Source organism: Salmo salar, chromosome 01 (genome assembly GCF_965601325.2).
Source record: "Salmo salar chromosome 01, fSalSal1, whole genome shotgun sequence".
NCBI classification, from domain to species: Eukaryota; Metazoa; Chordata; class Actinopteri; order Salmoniformes; family Salmonidae; genus Salmo; species Salmo salar.
In genome coordinates, this window is record NC_138291.1 from 58,244,062 (window position 1) to 58,265,806 (window position 21,745).

General features: G+C 42.1%; 1 protein-coding gene across 3 annotated transcripts; it reads left to right on the forward strand.

Annotated features, from left to right (window-relative positions):
* The first annotated feature begins 2,171 nt into the window (after window positions 1–2,171).
* On the forward strand, window positions 2,172–19,919 carry LOC106605838 (leucine-rich repeat-containing protein 73). 3 transcript variants are annotated; one of them, XM_014201815.3, is made up of 6 exons: window positions 2,180–3,250; window positions 3,598–3,758; window positions 4,214–4,348; window positions 11,025–11,125; window positions 18,900–19,098; window positions 19,499–19,919. In XM_014201815.3, exons 1-6 carry the CDS (start codon window positions 2,979–2,981, stop codon window positions 19,567–19,569), a joined length of 939 nt encoding a protein of 312 aa, XP_014057290.1. In that variant the 5' UTR covers window positions 2,180–2,978; the 3' UTR covers window positions 19,570–19,919. The 3 variants fall into 3 exon arrangements, with proteins under 3 accessions (XP_082831455.1, XP_014057290.1, XP_014057297.1); XM_014201822.3 differs by having other exon boundaries at window positions 2,182–3,250; window positions 4,226–4,348; XM_082975329.1 differs by lacking the exons at window positions 18,900–19,098; window positions 19,499–19,919 and having other exon boundaries at window positions 2,172–3,250; window positions 11,025–14,444.
* Window positions 19,920–21,745: the final 1,826 nt, after the last annotated feature.

A 21,745-nucleotide genomic window follows, 5' to 3' on the forward strand; every position in this document is an offset into this window, starting at 1 on the left:
AAACATTTTCCATCTTCAGAAGTTCCAGCAAGACAGGCTAACGTTAGTTAGCTAATTCATTTGCTCGCTGTCATACAGTAGGTGTATATTAATAATTATATATTTAATTTAAATAGACATGCAATCATATAAAGCACCCACAAGATACCGTTAGCTGAAAACACAGTCATCGCGGGATGAACGAATGACCAATTTCCGGGCATACACTTGCCCTGCAAGTGTATACTCGTTAGACGTCATGATACGTCATCAGAAGTGTCCACTTAATTTGAGGGCTGAGGGGAGAGGGTGTGTCGTGTTTGGACCGCAGCCCCAGAGTGACCTCTGCTGCAGAGGATAAGTTCATTAGAGTTACCAGCCTCAGAAATCGCAGCCCAAATAAATGCTTCACAGAGTTTAAGCAACAGACACGTCTCAACATCAACTGTTCAGAGGAGACTCCGTGAATCAGGCCTTCTTGGTCAAATTGCTGCAAAGAAACCAATACTAAAGGACACCAATAAGAAGAAGAGACTTGTTTGGACTAAGAAACATGAGCAATGGACATTAGACCGGTGGAAATCTGTCCTTTGGTCTGATGAGTCCAAATCTGAGATTTTTGGTTCCAATCGCCATGTCTTTGTGAGTCGCAGAGTAAGTGAACAGATCTCTTTTTTGGTTACTACATGATTCCATATGTGTTATTTTATAGTTTTGATGTCTTCATTATTATTCTACAATGTAGAAAATAGTAAAATAGTTTAGACTGGTACTGTAAATATTAGGACGAGCAATGTCGGCGTGGCATTGACTAAAATACAGTATATGAAATGAGTAAAGCAATATGTAAACATTATTAAAGTGACCAATGATCGCATGTCTATGTACAAAGGGCAGCAGTCTCTAAGGTGCAGGGTTGAGTAAATGGGTGGTAGCCGGCTAGTGATGGCTATTTAACAGTCTGATGGCCTTGAGATAGAAGCTGTTTTTCAGTCTCTCGGTCCCAGCTTTGATGCACATGTACTGGCCGTGGCTTGGATGGTTGATGTCCTTGATGATCTTTTTGTCCTTCCTGTGACATCGGGTGCTGTAGGTGTCCTGGAGGGCAGGCAGTGTGGCCCTGGTGATGCGTTGGGCAGACCGCACCACCCTCTGGAGAGCCCTGCGGTTGCAGGCGGTGCAGTTGCCATACCGGGCGGTTATACAGCCAGACAGGATGCTCTTGATTGTGCATTTGTAAAAGTTTGAGGGTCTTACGGGCCAAGCCACATTTCTTCAGCCTTCGGAGGTTGAAGAGGTGCTATTGCACCTTCTTCAACACACTATCTGTGTGGGTGGACCATTTGAGATTGTCAGTGATATGTACGCCGAGGAACTTGAAGCTTTCACCTTCTCCACTGCGGTCCCGTCGATGTGGATAGCGGGGTGCTCCTTCTGCTGTTTCCTGAAGTCCACGAACAGCTCCTTTGTTTTGTTGACGTTGAGGGAGAGGTTATTTTCCTCATTGTTGTTAATCAGGCTTACTACTGTTGTGTCGTCTGCAAACTTGATGAAAGGACTTAAACACTGCCCTGTCCTTGTACTCTGTCAGTGGAGAAATTAAATTCTATGTTTGACTGTAGAATGTATAAATAAATGGGTGATGGCAAGGTGGAAGTATTTCCAACATTGAACAATGGAGACTTGGACACAGCATAGCCCTCCATTAGTAGTTCTCTGTTTTCACTCTCCTCTCACTAGGGGAGCTGTGGGATGTGGCTCTGCAAGGAGACATGAGATGGGCACAGCGGGAGGATCTCAATACTCAGCTTCCACAACCTCAACCTTGGTGATTATCAATGAGGTAGAGCAGGCTTTGCTTATTCAGTAATCCATTGAATATATATTATTTAAGGGGCCATTGTGTGTTTGACCCAGAGAACAGGGCAATGGGCAAGGTTACGGTTCTCATGAGAGTTTATTATAGGCCTATTGAGATACTTTTACTGCTAAAGTATAAACACAATGTAGTGTAATAATTCTGGTAATATTTCAAAACTTTTTTTATTGGGAAAAGTTGTATAACATGCCTATCTATTTGGTGATCATGTTACATTATGCACTAATTTGAGGAAATCCAATGTAAAGACCAAGGGCTATGGTATAGACAGCCAGGTGATGTATTTGGGCAGGGCAGACCAGCACTGCACGTGATCAATAGCAATAGCCATACTGTATTGAAAACACGGCCATCTTTGCCCTCGACTTGCATTTTTCCTTCTGGAGAAACATTTGCTCAGCCCTGCAATATTTCCCGAGGTCACTGCAGCCACAAAGACGCTTCGGGGAGGAGGGTGCGCGCACGCGCCCTGAATGAGGAAGACTGCATTAGTATAGTAAGCTAATTGAGAACAACATGTGACAGTCAAAAGGACTTATTGCAATGCCGTTTCTAATGACATCGAGAAGCGTGTCCATAACCGATAACTGAAACCGTGGCGAACAAACGATCGCCTTCGCTTCAGCGTTATAAACCGAAGCTCTAAACATGACAGGAACGCGAACCGTTTGTTATGCGTGAGGACCTGGAAAACGGCACATGACATTTTTATATGAACGTGTCTAATATGTATCGACGATTATATCAATCCTTGGCCTGCGGGGTACAGAAGAAGAATCGCTAAGGATTTAGCTACATTGTGTAGCAGTAGGTTATGATGTCAGGGCTTGAAACGGCGCATGTGGTTTATGATCGATTTAACTTCAGAAAACCCACCTTGCGTGCTTTTCCCCTATCCATAGCCTAATAAGAAATGCTCAATTAAACCAGCTGCAACACTGAGAGCCTTGCAGATGTGGGGTACATATCGTATATCCTAAACAATAGCATATTAACTTTGAGATGTCATTTAACAGGCTACCGACTAATGATAATTGTATGCCAATGCTTAAAATGCACGTATTTCTTAGCTGGGCACAAACCTTGAATGTGATGTAGCCTAGTAGACACGTTTACCAAAATGCTACCAGGTTCTATTCAAATAACGGGAGAGACGCTGTCGGGAGCTGAGATCAAGGATATTTGTGACAGCCTGAAAGAGAACAGTGTGAGGCTTCTGTCCATCAGGGGATGTCAGCTTTCGGACCGAGACTTTGGACGGGTGTGTCGCGGTGTGGCGGAGTCCCACTCACTGGCGCAACTCAACATGAACCTCGGTGTGGTCTCCACCATCAACCGAACCAAGCATCTCGCAGATGCACTCAAAACCAACAGATCGATCCAGACCCTTTTGTAAGTAGCCTAGTAGATCACAATGAATAAGGTGTGTCGGTCTGACTGATTGATTGGTTGATGTTAGTGGTTGATATGGCTACTGTAGTCTATTAACTGAGGGACCCATACTGTAGTCAGTATGGGTCCCTCAATTTGTGATCCAGTAAAAGTTCTCCAAGGCATTTATATGGGGGACCTGACCCCAATTACCATGATTATGCACATGAGCAGGAACTCAAGTTGATGTCAATTTGATGATGCTTTATCCAGATTGAATGGTGAATTAATTGGATGGTCTTCATTGGAACTGTTGTATTGACTGATATTCTGCATTTCTCTCTCCTCCCATCTCTCATATGCCACAGTCTCCATGGAAGCCCCCTCTTAGATGCAGGATTGGTCACACTCAACACTGCATTGTCCACTCACCCTTCACTGGTGTCTCTGGACCTGGGCGACTGTATGCTGGGGGACGAGGCCCTGCGGCTCATCTGTGCCATGCTGCCTCCGGATGGGGCCAAATCAGGTACAGCCACTCCACACTGCTCTCACTGTTACTGGGCTGTCAGACTCTGAACCTGGCCTGCTGGGGTACAGTGGTTGGAAACAATAGGCTAGTGTAGAAGTCCTCTCCAAGTGCGTGTGTGGGGAAACACATTTTTGGATTATAGAAAATACAGTCCAGACAAATGTACAACTCATAAAGGGTTCATAGAACATTCATAAAGTTGTTATTGAACACGATGTAGATCCGTCACGATGATCTTTTGCCGTCCTTTATGTATCCTGACATTTGCTTATGAGTGATTTCTGAAGCATCTATATAGGCCTTATAAAGGATTTTATGAAGGCATTATGTGTTAAACGTTGTGTTAACAATTAGACTCAAGTTACACGATAATGGAGTATAATACATATAATATATGGTTATATGCGGCTCTGCCTATACTTAGTTGATGGTCATTTGATGGTGATGGACAGCCTGTCCCACAGGGCTTAGAGAGCTGACTCTTAGTGCGAACCCCAGCATCACAACCAAGGGATGGGCCCGCCTGGCCATCGCTGTGGCCCACAGCTCCCAGCTCCGAGTCCTCAACCTGGACTACAACCCCCTGGGTAAGAACCAATCACCAGGACACAAAACCAATTACTGTACTTCCTATCGGTGAGTTTCTTAATATGGAATCGGCTTAAAAGGAATCAGATTCTTATTACATTTTTTTAAAGGAATATTACACTCAACCACAAGTGTTGCCATGAAAAGATTTGCATCTCAGTTAACTTTGGATAATCAATATGAACTTTTGTGAACTTCAAGTATTGGAAAAAAATAACTTTTGTGTCATTATGTGTAATGGGACCTTTTCAGAGGTGAAACACTCCTGAGATACCAAAGACGTCCATTTTCTGGGCCAGTTGCCTCCTGATTACCATTTTTAATTTGATTTATTCAGGTGTGTCTCCATGACAACCCCTGGCTGCTTGCACTACAGAGAAATAAGAACGGAGGTCATTTTAGGAACATAGTGTTTACAAAGGAAGCCCCATTCTGATTTGATTGGTCAAAAGACCAATTAGTGGGAAACAAATCAGAATTGGGCTGCCTGTGTGAACGCAGTCATGTTGTCCCCAGTTAAGTTTAGATTGAATTTTAGAGGGTACACTTGATACAGAATTATACGTCTATGGTCATTTTGGGGCACGTATGCAGGATTAAACGTTCAGATTCCATTTCATCCACCTGAAATATGGGTTGGCAATGACATTCCTAATGACTGGGGGGTAGCCCCAACCCGGACTCAAACCCGAGTTCGGCTACAGTCAACCCAACACCTTAGCTGTTAAGCCATGAGATCCGAATCCCTCTACGATGTCGCTAGGTGTTGGGTTAAGGTGGTTACACTACCCCCTTTCTTCGGGAGAGCGTGTCCCTACTATTTTCTATACCGAGTCCCTCACGGGCACCATTTGATATATTGTAATAAACTGATCTTAAATGTATCTAAAACCAAAAGCATAGTATTTGGTTCAAAACATTCTCTTGGAGCTAAACCTCAACTGGAATTGTGCACAAAGGATGTGACCATTGAACACGTTGAAGAAGCTGAACTCCTAGGAGTAACATAGGATGGTCAGTATCATTGTCAAGTCATATTGACGAAGATGGGGAGAGGTTCTGTATGTGTTGATGTCCTGCAGTAGCTAGCTCGCTAAATCGTCCCTTTCCTTAGCCATGGATGGAAATGGGGATTTGGACTTTGTTGCCCATGAGAGGAAGTTTGGCTAGCAAGCATTGTAGCTCGGCAGCCTATGACAACACAAACTGAAAGTGTACTGTATGACAGAACCATGCCAACATGAAAGAGAGCGTTCAACTAGACTACAAGTTGGTGTCAACGTTTTTTGTTATACTTGCTCGTGCACACACAGACGGAAATCATTAGCATGGACAGCCACATGATATTTAGCAACATTGATTGGACTAAATCGTTTTTGGCAGGGGCGCAACTTTCACTGGGGACGGGGGGACATGTCCCCCCAAAATTCTGAAATTACATTTTTGTCCCCCCCAGTTTTATCATTGAAATGTGATACAAAATGAGGCAATGGTGTGCTTTAGGACCATGTGGAGGCCTCTGAACGGTCGGTTAGGCTGTTTGGAGTGTTTATCCAACTTGAAAATAAAATAAAAAAGTTATGTTTTCAGTGTATTAAACTAAACATTTATAGCCTTGCTGATTTGATGACGTTTAAATGGTGCTGGAATAATGGAGGCAGTGCTCCTGTTGTCTTTGTGCTGTCTTGCTGTAAATCTGTGGTTCTAAATCAGTAGTTGATTAGTAAACTGTCAAACATTAACATGCTTGACCATGCTGCAGGTGATAAACTGTTTGTTCAATTAAATATTTGCTTTGTGGACTTCACCGGACAGATGTTTCTCTCCGGTTTTGTCACTGTGTGACTGTTTTCTTTTTGTTGTCACTGCCTTATTGTATATCACGGTGGTGGATGAACGAATGGGTTATAGAGCGAACAACACAATTATTACAACAAAGGTTGTAAAATAGCTTTTTTTACTGGCTTGGCTTACCCAGTGATTTTACCCACGCAACGCTTCTGCTGGTAATATGGTCAAGTGCCACAAAGAAAGACCTAGCAAAGCTTCAGCTGGCTCAAAACAAAGCAGCACGCCTTGCCGTTAACTACACACACACAACTAACATCAACATGCATGATATTCTTTCATGGTTTAGGAGAAATGTACTACTTCTATTAGTCTTTTTAAGAAACATTTTGTGTTGAAAATGCCTAACCACTTGTATAATCTATTTGCATACACTTCAAACAGATTTACATTTGAAATTGGAAGTTTACATACACCTTAGCCAAATACATTTAAACTCAGTTTTTCACAATTCCTGACATTTCATTCTAGTAAAGATTCCCTGTCTTACATCAGTTAGGATCACCACTTTATTTTAAGAATGTGAAATGTCAGAATAATAGTAGAGAGAATGATTTATTTCAGCTTTTATTTATATCATCACATTCCCAGTGGGTCAGAAGTTTGCATACACTCAATTAGTATTTGGTAGCATTGCCTTTACGTTGTTTAACTTGGGTAAAACGTTTCAGGTAGCCTTCCACAAGCTTCCCACAATAAGTTGGGTGAATTTTGGCCCATTCCTCCTGACAGAGCTGGTGTAACTGAGTCAGGTTGGTAGGCCTCCTTGCTCGCACATGCTTTTTCAGTTGTGCCTATACATTTTCTATAGGGTTGAGGTCAGGGCTTTGTGATGGCCACTCCAATACCTTGACTTTGTTGTCCTTAAGCCATTTTGCCACAACTTTGGAAGTATGCTTGGGGTCATTGTCCATTTGGAAGACCCATTTAAGACCAAGCTTTAACTTCCTAACTGATGTCTTGAGATGTTGCTTCAATATATCCACATAATTTTCCATCCTCATGATGCCATCTATTTTATGAAGTGCACCAGTCCCTCCTGCAGCAAAGCACCCCCACAACATGATGCTGCCTCCCCAGTGCTTCATGTTTGCGATGGTGTTCTTTGGCTTGCAAGCCTCCCCTTTTTTCCTCCAAACATAACAATGGTCATTATGGCCAAACAGTTCTATTTTTGTTTCATCAGACTAGAGGACATTTCTCCAAAAAGTACGATCTTTGTCCACATGTGCAGTTGCAAACCGAAGTCTGGCTTTTTTTATGGCGGTTTTGGAGCAGTGGCTTCTTCTTTGCTGAGCGGCCTTTCAGGTTATGTCGATATAGGACTCGTTTTTACTGTGGATATAGATACTTTTGTACCCGTTTCCTCCAGCATCTTCAGAAGGTCCTTTGCTGTTGTTCTGGGATTGATTTGCACTTTTCGCACCAAAGTAGAGTCGTGGCCAAAAGTTTTGAGAATGACACAAATGTTAATTTCCACTAAGTTTGCTGCTTCAGTGTCTTTAAATATTTTCGTCAGATGTTACTATGGAATACTGAAGTGTAATTACAAGCATTTCATGTGTCAAAGGCTTTTATTGACAATTACATGAAGTTGATGCAAAGAGTCAATATTTGCAGTGTTGACCCTTCTTTTTAAAGATCTGTGCAATCCGCCCTGGCATGCTGTCAATTAACTTCTGGGCCACATCCTGACTGATGGCAGCCCATTCTTGCATAATCAATGCATGGAGTTTGTCAGAATTTGTGGGGTTTTGTTTGTCCACCCGCCTCTTGAGGATTGACCACAAGTTCTCAATGGGATTAAGGTCTGGGGAGTTTCCTGGCCATGGACCCAAAATATTGATGTTTTGTTCCCCGAGCCACTTAGTTATCACTTTTGCCTTATGGCAAGGTGCTCCATCATGCTGGAAAAGGCATTGTTCGTCACCAAACTGTTCCTGGATGGTTGGGAGAAGTTGCTCTCGGAGGATGTGTTGGTACCATGCTTTATTCATGGCTGTGTTCTTAGGCAAAATTGTGAGTGAGCCCACTCCCTTGGCTGAGAAGCAACCCCACACATGAATGGTCTCAGGATGCTTTACTGTTGGCATGACACAGGACTGATGGTAGCGCTCACCTTGTCTTCTCCAGACAAGCTTTTTTTCGGATGCCCCAAACAATCGGAAAGGGTGTTCATCAGAGAAAATGATTTTACCCCAGTCCTCTCCCTGTACCTTTTGCAGAATATCAGTCCGTCCCTGATGTTTTTCCTGGAGAGAAGTGGCTTCTTTTGCTGGCCTTCTTGACACCAGGCCATCCTCCAAAAGTCTTCGCCTCACTGTGCGTGCTCAGTTGCTGCCATTCCTGAGCAAGCTTTGTACTGGTTGTGCCCCGATCCCGCAGCTGAAACAACTTTAGGAGACGGTCCTGGCGCTTGCTGGACTTTCTTGGGTGCCCTGAAGCCCTCTTCACAACAATTGTACCGCTCTCCTTGAAGTTCTTGATGATCTGATAAATGGTTGATTTAGGTGCAATCTTACTGGCAGCAATATCCTTGCCTGTGAAGCCCTTTTTGTGCAAAGCAAAGATGACGGCACGTGTTTCCTTGCAGGTAACCATGGTTGACAGAGGAAGAACAATGATTCCAAGCACCACCCTCCTTTTGAAGCTTCCAGTCTGTTATTCGAACTCAATCAGCATGACAGAGTGATCTCCAGCCTTGTCTTCGTCAACACTCGCACCTGTGCTAACGAGAGAATCACTGACATGATGTCAGCTGGTCCTTTTGTGGCGGGGCTGAAATGCAGTGGAAAAGTTTTTGGGGGATTCAGTTCATTTGCATGGCAAAGAGGGACTTTGCAATTAATTGCAATTCATCTGATCACTCTTCATAACATTCTGGAGTATATGCAAATTGCCATCATACAAACTGAGGCAGCAGACTTTGTGAAAATTAATATTTGTGTCATTCAAAACTTTTGGCCACGACTGTACGTTCATCTCTAGGAGACAGAACGCATCTCCTTCCTGAGCGGTATGATGGCTGCGTGGTCCCGTGGTGTTTATACTTGCGTACTATTGTTTGTACAGATGAACGTGGTACCTTCAGGCGTTTGGAAATTGCTCCCAAGGTTGAACCAGACTTGTGGAGGTTTACAATTTATTTTCTGAGGTCTTGGCTGATTTCTTTTGATTTTCCCATGATGTCAAGCAAAGAGGCACTGAGTTTGAAGATAGGCCTTGAAATACATCCACAGGTACACCTCCAATTGACTCAAATTATGTCTATTAGCCTATCAGACGCTTCTAAAGCCATGACATAATGTTTGGGAATTTTCCAAGCTGTTTAAAGGCACAGTCAACTTTGTGTAGGTCAACTTCTGATCCACTGGAATTGTGATACAGTGAATTATAAGTGAAATAATCTGCCTGTAAACAATTGTTGGAAAAATTACTTGTGTCATGCAGAAAGTAGATGTCCTAACTAACTCTACAATGAGATAGATTGTTAACAAGACATTTGTGGAGTGGTTGAAAAACGAGTTTGAATGACTCCATCCTAAGTGTATGTAAACTTCTGACTTCAACTGTGCATACCTCACCAGACATGCCACTATGGGTTTCTTTATGGTACCAAAACCAAAAACATATTTAATGCGTTACTCAGTTATGTATAGAGAGCCATGTCATCCTGGAATGGTCTGCCACCAGAGGGTACTCAGGCAAAAAGCAAGTTTAGCTTAAATAAAACCGATTAAAAACACATTTTATCGTAGCGCCGCTCCTCTATCTATATCTATATCTATCTCTCTCTCTCTCTCTCTCTCTATATATATATATATATATATATATATATATATATATATATATATATATATATATATATATATATATATATATATATAAAAGTGAATAATTTCATTGGTATATACTGTATTTTAGTCAATGCCACTCCGACATTGCTCATCCTAATATTTACAGTACCAGTCAAAAGTTTGGATACACCTACTCAGTCAAGGGCTTGTCTTTATTTTGACTATTTTCTACATTGTAGAATAATACTGAAGACATCAAAACTATTAAATAACACATATGGAATCATGTAGTAACAAAAAAAAGTGTAAAAACAAATCAAAATATATATTCATATTTGAGATTCTTCAAAGTATCAACCCTTTACCTTGATGACAGCTTTGCACACTCTTGGCATTCTCTCAACCAGCTTCATGATGTAGTCACCTGGAATGCATTTCAATTAAAAGGTGAGCCTTGTTAATTTGTGTAATTTCCTTCCTTAATGCGTTTGAGCCAATGTTTTTATTTTGAATTTAATGTAATATCTTATGTTGTTCTTGTCTATTACTGTTCTGTACTTTATCATGTATTTTTGTGTTTTATGTGGACCCCAGGAAGAGTAGCTGCTGCATGTGCATGGGTATCCTAATAAACTAATCGAAACCATCCCACTTCTGACACCAATGTACGGGAATACGGGACTCGAACCCGGCTCTAGCTACTGTCAACCCAACACCTTAGCCATTACGCCAAGATATCCAAACCCCTTCATGAGGTCGCTAGGTGTTGAGTTATGGTTGCTACAATAGGTATCATGTTGAAATGATGTGCATATGCCTGATGAAGGTGAAAGCCGAAAAATTGTGTATACTTTATCAGCTTCATGCTTTAGGAATGAATTAACTGATTATGCAATTACTAATCTGTGTCCGGTCCAAATCTGTCGTTCAGGGTCAATGACAACAAACACATCAATCAGCTTTCTGTAATGCTCAATTGACAGACTCACCTTCTGAACTCACTCATGTTTTGGTTGTGTTGGGGTTCCAGGGGACCAGATTGCAGGTATGCTAGCAGTGGCTGTGGCGTCCAGCAGAACTCTGGAGGTGTTGGATCTGGAGGGAACAGGACTCACAAATCAGTCAGCACAGGTCTGTAACATCATCAACATCACCACCACCAGAGCAACGTCATCAGCACCACAGAGTGTGTGGAAGAACATTTCCAAAGACAGTGAGAAGAAATCTGATGTAGTTTCATTATGACTTAAAACTCATTCTATTGGGGGAGTTACACTCTTCTTCTTTTTTTCCCTTCACTATAAATGATCTGGTTTACGTTCCTCACTACCTAATTAATGTTCAATGACCCTTAAATGTGGTGCCAATTTCCAGCAATACTCATGCCAATCATCAGTTAAAAGATATCGTTTTTGATGGACTTTCATTTATTTTCAGATATGTTAAGCAGTTAGCTTTTTACCTACCCTCTTACAATCCCTTTAAAAAATGACCTTTAATGTGAATGTAAACATTTTGCCATCCCACTTATTTTGTAGATTTAACTGTGAGTTACATCCACTAATTGAGGCCGCTGCATATCAAATCACCCAACTGAACAGTCGTCATAGCAGAGACCTCTTCTTATGATGGTCTAATTTTGAAGTCAGTCCACTTTCTTAGGAGATGAAGCCCATTAGATGAGAAAGCCAGATGTCCCTCCCCTCCAACCTGCTCCTCCAATGGGTTTGGAGAAGGAGAGAGGACGTGAGGAGTATGCAATCAAGATTTGCCCCATGTCTCCCTCTCACATTCTCACTGTTATTGACCCATAACCCTGACTCTCATTTGCAGTGAAGATGTGCTTATTACCAGCTGTGGGAAGATACTCTTCTCCCACAAAGCACTTTGCCAGCTGTGGCCTGTTCACTGCCTATTGAAAAGTGCTCAAGGCTTACGTACGGTTAGTGCTATCTGGAATCTTTGGGACGTCCCTACCCTAAACCCTATCCTTAACCATTTTACGTTTCAACTTCAATGGTGTAGGGAAATCCCAAGGATCTCGGATAGCAAGTACCCTTAAGGACAACTTATCCATTTCAAAACGTTTAATTCATTTTCTAGCTAGTTCCTCTCCAGTTTAAAGCTAGCTGATTATAAAGAGACTGGCTTTACATGTAATCCACAATAAGAAAAAAACATTTGTACACAGCTTTTTAGACAGATACTGTAAATCTGTGTATCCGAGCAAATAAATACATATACGTATTGACATTGAAGCAGTGACGGGCAGGCAGGGTAGGCAGGGCAGGCAGTGCTTACTCTGTGATAATCTAATAAAACATTTTTATTTTATTTTTTTCTTTCCTTAATTTAACTAGGCAAGTCAGTTAAGAACAAATTCTTATTTTCAATGACGGCCTAGGAACAGTGGGTTAACTGCCTTGTTCAGGGGCAGAACGAAATATGTTTACCTTGTCAGCTCGGGGATTCGATCTTGACCACTAGGCTACCTGCCACCCAATGAAAAGCCAAATGAAAAATACAATTATATAAAAATATGATCATTCTTTTTTTGTTATCTAATGATTTTCTCAATGATTCTGGTGGTTTTTATACTCAAAATCTGAGGAAAGGCGCCAGGGTATTCATGCCTTCCTTTCCAGCCATTCAAATAGTTTATGCCACAGGCGTTCCTGACTCCAGTCACTGTTAATGGATAGGGTCAGCATACTGCTTTGCCTAGCTTGAAGTAGCTTAACGCTTGGAACACACCGACAGCGTTATGGCATTTTGGTACACCAGAATTGCATTCATTTCCAATGAAACACTGCATTTGCCTTGCAGCGTTGCAGAGGCAGTTGCAGTGTTTTCGGTGTGGTCCAGATGATGCTGCATACTATTTTGCGCAATGACACTCAGTGTGTTTGAAGCACAATTCGTTGCATTGAGCTGATTTCATATTTTGCGCATGCGTATTGCCTTAACATGTTGTGTGGGTATCGCCTAACGCCTTGATCACACCGACAGCTTCATCGCGCAAAATAGTACGCAGCATCATCTGGATATGTGTGCAACAAAAGTTCAACATTCACCTTCTGCTACCATTTCTGCCAAGCCGTCTATGCATACAGTTTGACGCATACGTTCGAAAAATCCAACGTATGCACCACACCGAACGCCCTGCCTCCGCAACGCAATGCTGCAAGGCAAACGCAGCGTTTCATTGGAAATGAATGTAGTTCTGGTGTACCGAAATGCTAGAACGCTGTTGGTGTGTGAAAAGCGTATGCTGTGCACATTTGTGCGTGTCTACAAAGTTGGGCGCTTGCATCCCTTGAACTGAACCAAGCTAGCTAGCTAGCTATCAAAAACAACCTGAACACACGGTTTGGAGGATTCGAAGAGTGGAACGTCAACTATAATGAAAGTTAAGACCAGACAGAGGCAGCATTCAGGAGCTCTAGTGACAAAACGTGACATGACAGGCAACCAGTGAGTACTGGACTGTCCACTTATCTGAAAAGTCATTACCAATTAATACTTTTTACCCAGGCTTTTACACATCTGAGACATTTACTTTTGCATTGTGGATAATGGGAATGGGAATTACTTTTTGTGTCAGTGTGAAAATGGAATGGGGATGAGTCTGCTGTGACTTCTACAATGCTGTCACTGAGAGGTTCACCAGACTAATGGACATACTTTATTAGTAAAGGTAGGCCAAAATGCATTTTCCTTTGCAATTTGTGGGTTAGGTTACTGTTGAATCATTAAAATAGACATCTCTTTGCGTCTGGTAGGCTAGTGGTTAAGAGTGTTGGGCCAGTAACCAATAGGTTGCTGGTTAGAATTCCCGAGCCGACTGGGTGAAAAAAATCTGCCAATGTGCCCTTGAGCAAAGTACTTAACCCTAATTGCGCCTTCTATAGGTCGCTACAGATAAGAGCTTCTGCTAAATGAAAAAAAAGTTACAAAATGTACAATGCATTTCATTTATCAAGCTAAAATTGTTTTGATTATAAAAAAATGTTTACGTTTAGAACTGCATTTTTCAGCCATTTCGATTGTTAAGAACATTTTGTTAGAACCTTATTATATATACACTACCGTTCAAAAGTTTGGGGTCACTTAGAAATGGCCTTGTTTTTGAAAGAAAAGCACATTTTTTTTTGTCCATTAAAATAACATGAAATTGATCAGAAATACAGTGTAGACATTGTTAATGTTGTAAATGACTATTGTAGCTGGAAACGGCAGATTTTTTATGGAATATCTACATAGGTGTACAGAGGCCCATTATCAGCAACCATCACTCCTGTGTTCCAATGGTACGTTGTGTTAGCTAATCCAAGTTTATCATTTTAAAAGGCTAATTGATCATTAGAAAACCCTTTCGCAATTATGTTAACACAGCTGAAAACTGTTGTACTGATTTAAAGAAGCAATAAAACTGGCCTTCTTTACACTAGTTGAGTATCTGGAGCATCAGCATTTGTGTGTTCGATTACAGGCTCAAAATGGCCAGAAACAAATAACTTTCTTCTGAAACTCGTCAGTCTATTCTTGTTCTGAGAAATGAAGGCTATTCCATGTGAGAAATTGCCAAGAAACTGAAGATCTCGTACAACGCTGTGTACAGTGCCTTGCAAAAGTATTCATCCCCTTGGCGTTTTTCCTATTTTGTTGCATTACAACCTGTAATTTAAATGTAATTTTTATTAGGATTTCATGTAATGGACATACACAACATGTTTCAAAAAATTCAAAACGGAAAAGTGTGTGCATATGTATTCACCCCATTTGCTATGAAGCCCCTAAATAAGAGCTGGTGCAACCAATTACCTACAGAAGTCCCATAATTAGTTAAATAAAGTTCACCCCTGTGCAATCTAAGTTTCACATGATCTCAATATATATATACCTATACTGAAAGGCCCCAGAGTCTGCAACACCACTAAGCAAGGGGCACCACCAAGCAAGCAGCACTATGAAGACCAGGGAGCTCTCAAAACAGGTCAGGGACAAAGTTGTGGAGAAGTACAGATCAGGGTTGGGTTATAAAAAATATCCAAAACTTTGAGCATCCCACGGAGCACCATTAAATCCTATATTATAAAATGGAAAGAATATGGGACCACAACAACCCTTCCAAGAGAGGGCCGCCCATCAAAACTCAGACCAGGCAAGGAGGGCATTAATCAGAGAGGCAACAAAGAGACCAAAGATAAACCTGAAGGAGCTGCAAAGCTCCACAGCGGAGATTGGAGTATGTGTCCATAGGACCACTTTAAGCCATAAACTCCACAGAGCTGGGCTTTACGGAAGAGTGGCCAGAAAAAAAGCCATTGCTCAAAGAAGAAAATAAGCAAACACGTTTGGTGTTCGCCAAAAGGCATGTGGGAGACTCCTCAAACATGGAAGAAGGTACTCTGCTCAAATGAGACTAAAATGTAGCTTTTTGGCCATCAAGGAATGTGTCTGGCACAAACCCAACACCGCTCATCACCCTGAGAACAACATCCCCACAGTGAAGCAAGGTGGTGGCAGCATCATGATGTGGGGATGTTTTTAATCGTCAGGGACTGAGAAACTGGTCAGAATTGAAGGAATGATGGATGGCGCTAAATACAGAGAAATTCTTGAGGGAAACCTGTTTCAGTCTTCCAGAGATTTGAGACTGAGATGGAGGTTCACCTTCCAGCAGGACAATGACCCTAAGCATACTGCTAAAGAAACACTTGAGTGGTTTAAGGGGAAACATTTAAATGTCTTGGAAAGGCCTAGTCAAAGCCCAGACCTCAATCCAATTGAGAATCTGTAGTATGACTTAAAGATTGCTGTACACCAGCAGAACCCATCCAACTTGAAGGAACTGGAGCAGTTTTGCCTTGAAGAATGGGCAAAAATCCCAGTGGCTAGATGTGTCACGCTTATAGAGGCATACCCCAAGAGACATGCAGCTGTAATTGCTGCAACAGGTGGCTCTATAAAGTATTGTTTCGCAATTAAAAATATTTTGCATCTTCAAAGTGGTAGGCATGTTGTGTAAATCAAATGATACAAACCCCCCAAAAATCTATTTTAATTCCAGGTTGTAAGGCAACAAAATAGGAAAAATGCCAAGGGGGATGAATACTTTCGCAAGCCACTGTACTTCACAGAACAGAGCAAACTGGATCTAACCAGAATAGAAAGAGGAGTGGGAGGCCCCGGTGCATAACTGAGCAAGAGGACAACTACATTAGTGTCTAGTTTGAGAAACAGACACCTCACAAGTCCTCAACTGGCAGCTTCATTAAATAGTACCCGCAACCGCACCAGTCCTAACGAGGCGAATCCGGGATGCTGGTCTTCTAGGCAGAGTTCCTCTGGATAGTGTCTGTTTTTTTGCCCATCTTTTATTGGCCATTCTGAGATATGGCTTTTTCTTTGCAACTCTGCCTATAAGGCCAGCATCCCGGAGTTGCCGCTTCACTGTTGACGTTGAGACTGGTATTTTGTGGGATGCAGGTCAGCAAAACCACTACACAACACTAAACAATACATTAGTTGCTCTATAACGGTGACAAACGGTGCCCACAAACTGTTAGGGCCTACATAAAGCTGTCCCAACAGCAGAGCTTTCTTTTCAGCACCATGGAGTGAATCCTTACCACTGCTACACCTGGCTATCAGCGGAGCCTTTTCTGGCAGCAAAACAGTACATTCAGCCTCATTTACTGCCTTTTTTAAAACATAGCTGATATGGCTATCTTGTTTAAACAAATATGATTTCTGACAATTGATATGTACAAGCTATGGCACAAGCATTTCGCTGCACTCGGAATAACATCTGCTAACCATGTGGATGTGACCGATTTGATATGGCATAAAGGGACGACTAGCAGATAAGAGGCAATCCGTCATTTTCAATTAAGACAATGAGCGAGCTAGGACGGACGTAGTCAATATAACTATTTGTTCAGCCCTTTTGAAATGTACAGCAATAGAATTCATAACATGGGCCATTCTTACAGTATTCTCCCTTTCACCAAGTCAGAACTGTAGGATAAATAAAGGGGTTATATAAGCAGACAATGAAAGCTATTACAATATTCAATGTTTAAAACAGGCTATAAGTTACATGTGCACCACCAAGTCAGATCAGTAGGCTAAGTTATGAGGGGGAAAGGGACCCTATTATTAGGGTGAGGCACATGGGCTACTAACAGCGTACTACACAACATACACTTAGTATTACTTTCTTAGCTACAGTATACATATTTCCCTGGCATATTATACCATTATGCAGCAGCATACAATACATTTTTGGACTCAACTTGTTATGCTGTGCTCACTTGTGGCGCGGCGGTCCTTCATGGGCTAATTCTGTCATCGAAGTCTGGCATTCTCTGGATTTTTGTTGCTTTCAAGACAACTGGGAACTGAAAAAAACAAGGTTGAATCATGGCGTCAGTGATCTTCATGTCGGAGCTCTAGAAAGAGGCCCGAGTTCCCGACTTGGAATTCCGAGTTAGATGACTGTTCAAAATGTATTTTCCCCAGTCAGAGCTCGAGTTTCCAGTTGTCTTGAACTCACTGAAGTCAGAGATTTCACATTTCCTTAGTTTCCAGTTGTTTTGAACACGGCAGAAGTCATGCTGGATTGACAGCATGGCCAATGTATTCAACCTTTTCTGTCACATGGTGTTGAATGTTTATCCTTTTAAGAGACCCTTAAACCCAGACTTTTAAAAACACCCACTCCACTGAATAGCAGGCTAGTGATTGCTTGCAGTTAGCCACTGATTCCTTCCAAACCACTCCTTGTTGAATTTTCAACTTCTTTTGTAATGTTCATGTCCAATGGCCGATGAGCACCGATACGTTTTATCTATAATTTCTATTCATAATTTCTCTTCATATGACAAGGATTGAAAAGGATTTGCCAGTAGATTGTCGACTTGATTCATAATGATTACTTCTAGCTTGCTAGCTAAGAATTTGCAAGTATGATGTTGACATGATCAGTCCAATCAAAGCTAATGTAGATATAAAATTACGTCATCACGTTATCTGTGGCCAATGACCTTGAGCCTTCTTGGATGGCCACTTCTAAAGTCACTCAATGCTAGCACCCAAGGGGCTTGAATTCTTTACCTCTACCCGTAGATTTTACGGTGACGTAGTCTCCCCATGAGTGACAGAACACTGAGCCAATCAAGGCGCAACTAGAGAACATTACCAACCCCTACGCTCTGTATTTTCCGCTGGCTGCTCCACCACCACAGAAAGCACTGAGCTAGGCTGAAACACCTGCATTTTGGAGCTGCATTACTCAAGAAAGCAAAAAAGAGACCATGTTTGTATGTGGCTTAATTTTTACATTGTTTGCAAACTGATATGTGACATGTATTAATACCAAAATAACACGTACCTGCCCTGCATGCCGTGTCGCCACTGGCCACCTATCAAGTTGTAACTGTGGATGCTACATCGATGTACTGTATGGCTGAGTTGAGCAGTGTGTCATTTTGTCAGATGATATGCAATATGCCGCCATCGGAGGCTATCGCTCTCTTATTTTGGCTACATTGGTGAAAATTGTTTGTCAATTTCGGGTTAATAGCCTATGCCACTGGTTGTTGGAGCTCCGTTGTATAGTGAACATGGGCTTCATCAAGGTTTATTTGTGAGTAAATCTTGATTTGATAATAGCCAGTGTTTACCTCGCCACCGCACTTCACTGGATTGAAGTGACTTGTTACATGCTGAAGTAATTCAAGAAAAACAAACCACTTAAATGTAAGTTCATAACCTGGAATACCAATCCCCACTGGCAAGCAGAGCTACCTACACCTACAAACCCATCAAGTTTTCTTATCAACCCCTACTGTAGCCCGTCTGTGCTTCATGACAGAATCTCCCTCCCCTGTACCTTCAGGTCTTCCTCGAAATGGTGGAGAACTACCCCACCTGTCTGCGCGTGCTGGTCCTGGCTGAGAACGCCATCAGCCCCGAGCTGCAGCAGCAGATCTCAGACCTGCTCTCCGAGGGAGAGGAGGAGGACGACAAGGAGGGCGAGGCACGAGGCAGCGCTGCCAACCCCACCAGGGAGAAAACCGCTTGGATCCCCCACAGCAGTAAGGGCTGACCTGGCCAACCAAAATGCTATCCTTCCCTGCCCCATCTTAGTCATATTCTAGACAGGACAGTTCCACTGGGGCGCTCTGTTCTGGAGTATTGCAGATTTATAAATAAATAATTTTGTATAATAAGCGTCTGTAAACCTGAAACATCGGTGTAGGTGATGACCTCAAAATTATGACTCGATCAATCTGTAGAATTGGGGGGGGGAACAACCTAACCCATTTGCTTAAGAATGAGGCGTGGTCAGATCTGTGTGTGCTTTGGCCAACTTGCTCGTTGTCATCCCTTACAAGGACAAAGGAGTTGGCTAAAGCACTAACAGAGCTAGCAACCAGGCTAGTTGTAGAGTTGTAGAAGTCCTAAACTTGTTTCCGTTGTCTCTGCCCTTTGCAGACTCCCACCCCCAGATGGTCCTGCTGACGTCAGGTCTAGGTGAGAGCCTACTGGCTGAGACTGAGATGTGATTCCACAGCCTTCCTACCTTTTTGTTTTTTTACCTTCTTTTTTTCCTGCTAATCTGTACGTAATAGAGTTGCAGTATCACCTGGTAGTGTGCAATCAATCACACTTTTTGCATGACCTGTAGCAACAGAATACGTTTGGGAGCAGTCACAAAATCCTTAACACACACACACACACACACCAAGTGTCTTATAGGGAATTATTTATTTTAAACATGTACAGTCTATAGTTCCTATTTAAAGGTTTATGTAAGCAATGAAAGTCTGTATGCTTTGATAGATCGACTAGATAGGATCGTTGTGATGGTCTGATGTGATGTCAGAATAAATCTGTTTACATCTTCTTAAAGACATTTGGATTCTCATGTTATTTCTTGATTGGAATAGCCTACTTATGAATGCAAGTAACATATTGGCATGACAATTCCTGTATAGCACTGAACAGTAGCTCACTGAAAACAGTTTTTCCTTGGACCTAAATGGCCATTTCTCTCCACTGAATGCCATACTAATGCCTCATATGAACACGGTTTTGATATTCAATAGCCACAGGATGTTTCTGGGATCAGCACTTAAATGTCACATACAGAACATCGGACTTGAATGCAACGAGCATGAGAGCCTATGGTAAATCACACCATGACAATGCAGCAGTGTTGTGATACATTGACCCCATCCTCATCATCCCCACAGCCCTCAGCCAAAGGGGTGCTTACTAGGACAGCCATTATGCCCATTAAATCCCTTTGTTTGAGCCCCTTGTGCCTACATGTGTTTCTAGCCTGGCCCATATCGTTACGTTAGTTATGATATTCTATCGAGGTTTCTTGCAAAACCTTCACATCAATACATCTTACTGTCTCTCTCCAGTGTGTTTGGTGACGTTATTATGACATTCTATAGGAGAGTATTAGCATTGATATATTAAACGCATCTGTTTTCTTTGTGATGTTTTGGACGGAGGGTACAACACGTCAAGGTTAAGGCATGAAGGCTTGGAAGACACAGAATCACTGCATGAAAGAAAAATAGAGAGCGGGAATTAGAGGCCATTCATTTCGATGCACATTGCGGAACAGCGCATTCTCATGTAAGCATAAATCAATCACTCTCCACAACTCACATTCAGTTTGGTTGGTAATCAATTCCCAAGGACACTTGTCTATCACTGATCTGAGTAATCCAGTGAGGCAGGTTTCTGATGTTTGGTAGCATAAATAAAGAGTACTCCGTTCCCGTAGGACAGCGGCCAGGACAGCTAAATAATGAGTGGAAACATATCCATAATTAATGGACATCTCGGATCAATTTCCCAAGTTGCTAAGTGATCAGGACAAACAGAAGCCTGTTTTCCAGTGTATCACTATACGCAACCCCTCGCTGGACATGTGCTCCGAGGGCCCAACACCTGTCATCAAGGACACAGCCATTAGTTTCAATGTTATCATATCAATGTGATGGACTGACAGCAGCTGTAAGTAGGCTACGTACAGACGTATTGTTCATGAGCAGATTGTTGACCTTCTTGCAGTCAACATCATTGGACGCCACACAAAGAGATTCCTATAGAGAGGAGGACAGAATGCCCACAGGGAGGCAGGCTGTTTCACTGCTGGACCATGCCAAACATGATAGCCGCAATACTGGCAAAGATTGAATGCTATGCAATCAGATGCCTCTGTGACGTGAAGAATCTCCTGTCTAATACAGGCATTTCATTAGATTAGGGTTCCTTGTTCCATCGCTGTCCCCTTTCTCAGACAATGAAAGCATCATTTCAGCCATGGAAATTGAATTTGAGCTGAAACCAGATCGTATTCTTTCGATGCAGCTCTAATCACCTAGGTTTTACCATTCGGTGAGAACCTTTTGAGTGTTTACCAAAGGTAAGTGTCTACCAAATAACGTCTAAATCATTCACACATATCACAAGAGGGTCAAGTCTTTTGGTTTTTATGTTTGTATTCATATCAGTTAAATCATTGGAGGGGAAACCTCAACCTCCAACTTGACTAACATTTTGAAAGTGTTCCTCAATTGCAAGTCCATGATGACAGTTATTATCAGTAGGGGGCACCCTTGAATAAGAATTCTACTCTTACAAGGGAAAAGTGGCACGGCATATCGTTGAAAGTAAAAATGTTGGCTACATCCCCCTTACATAACCAGACCACAAAAG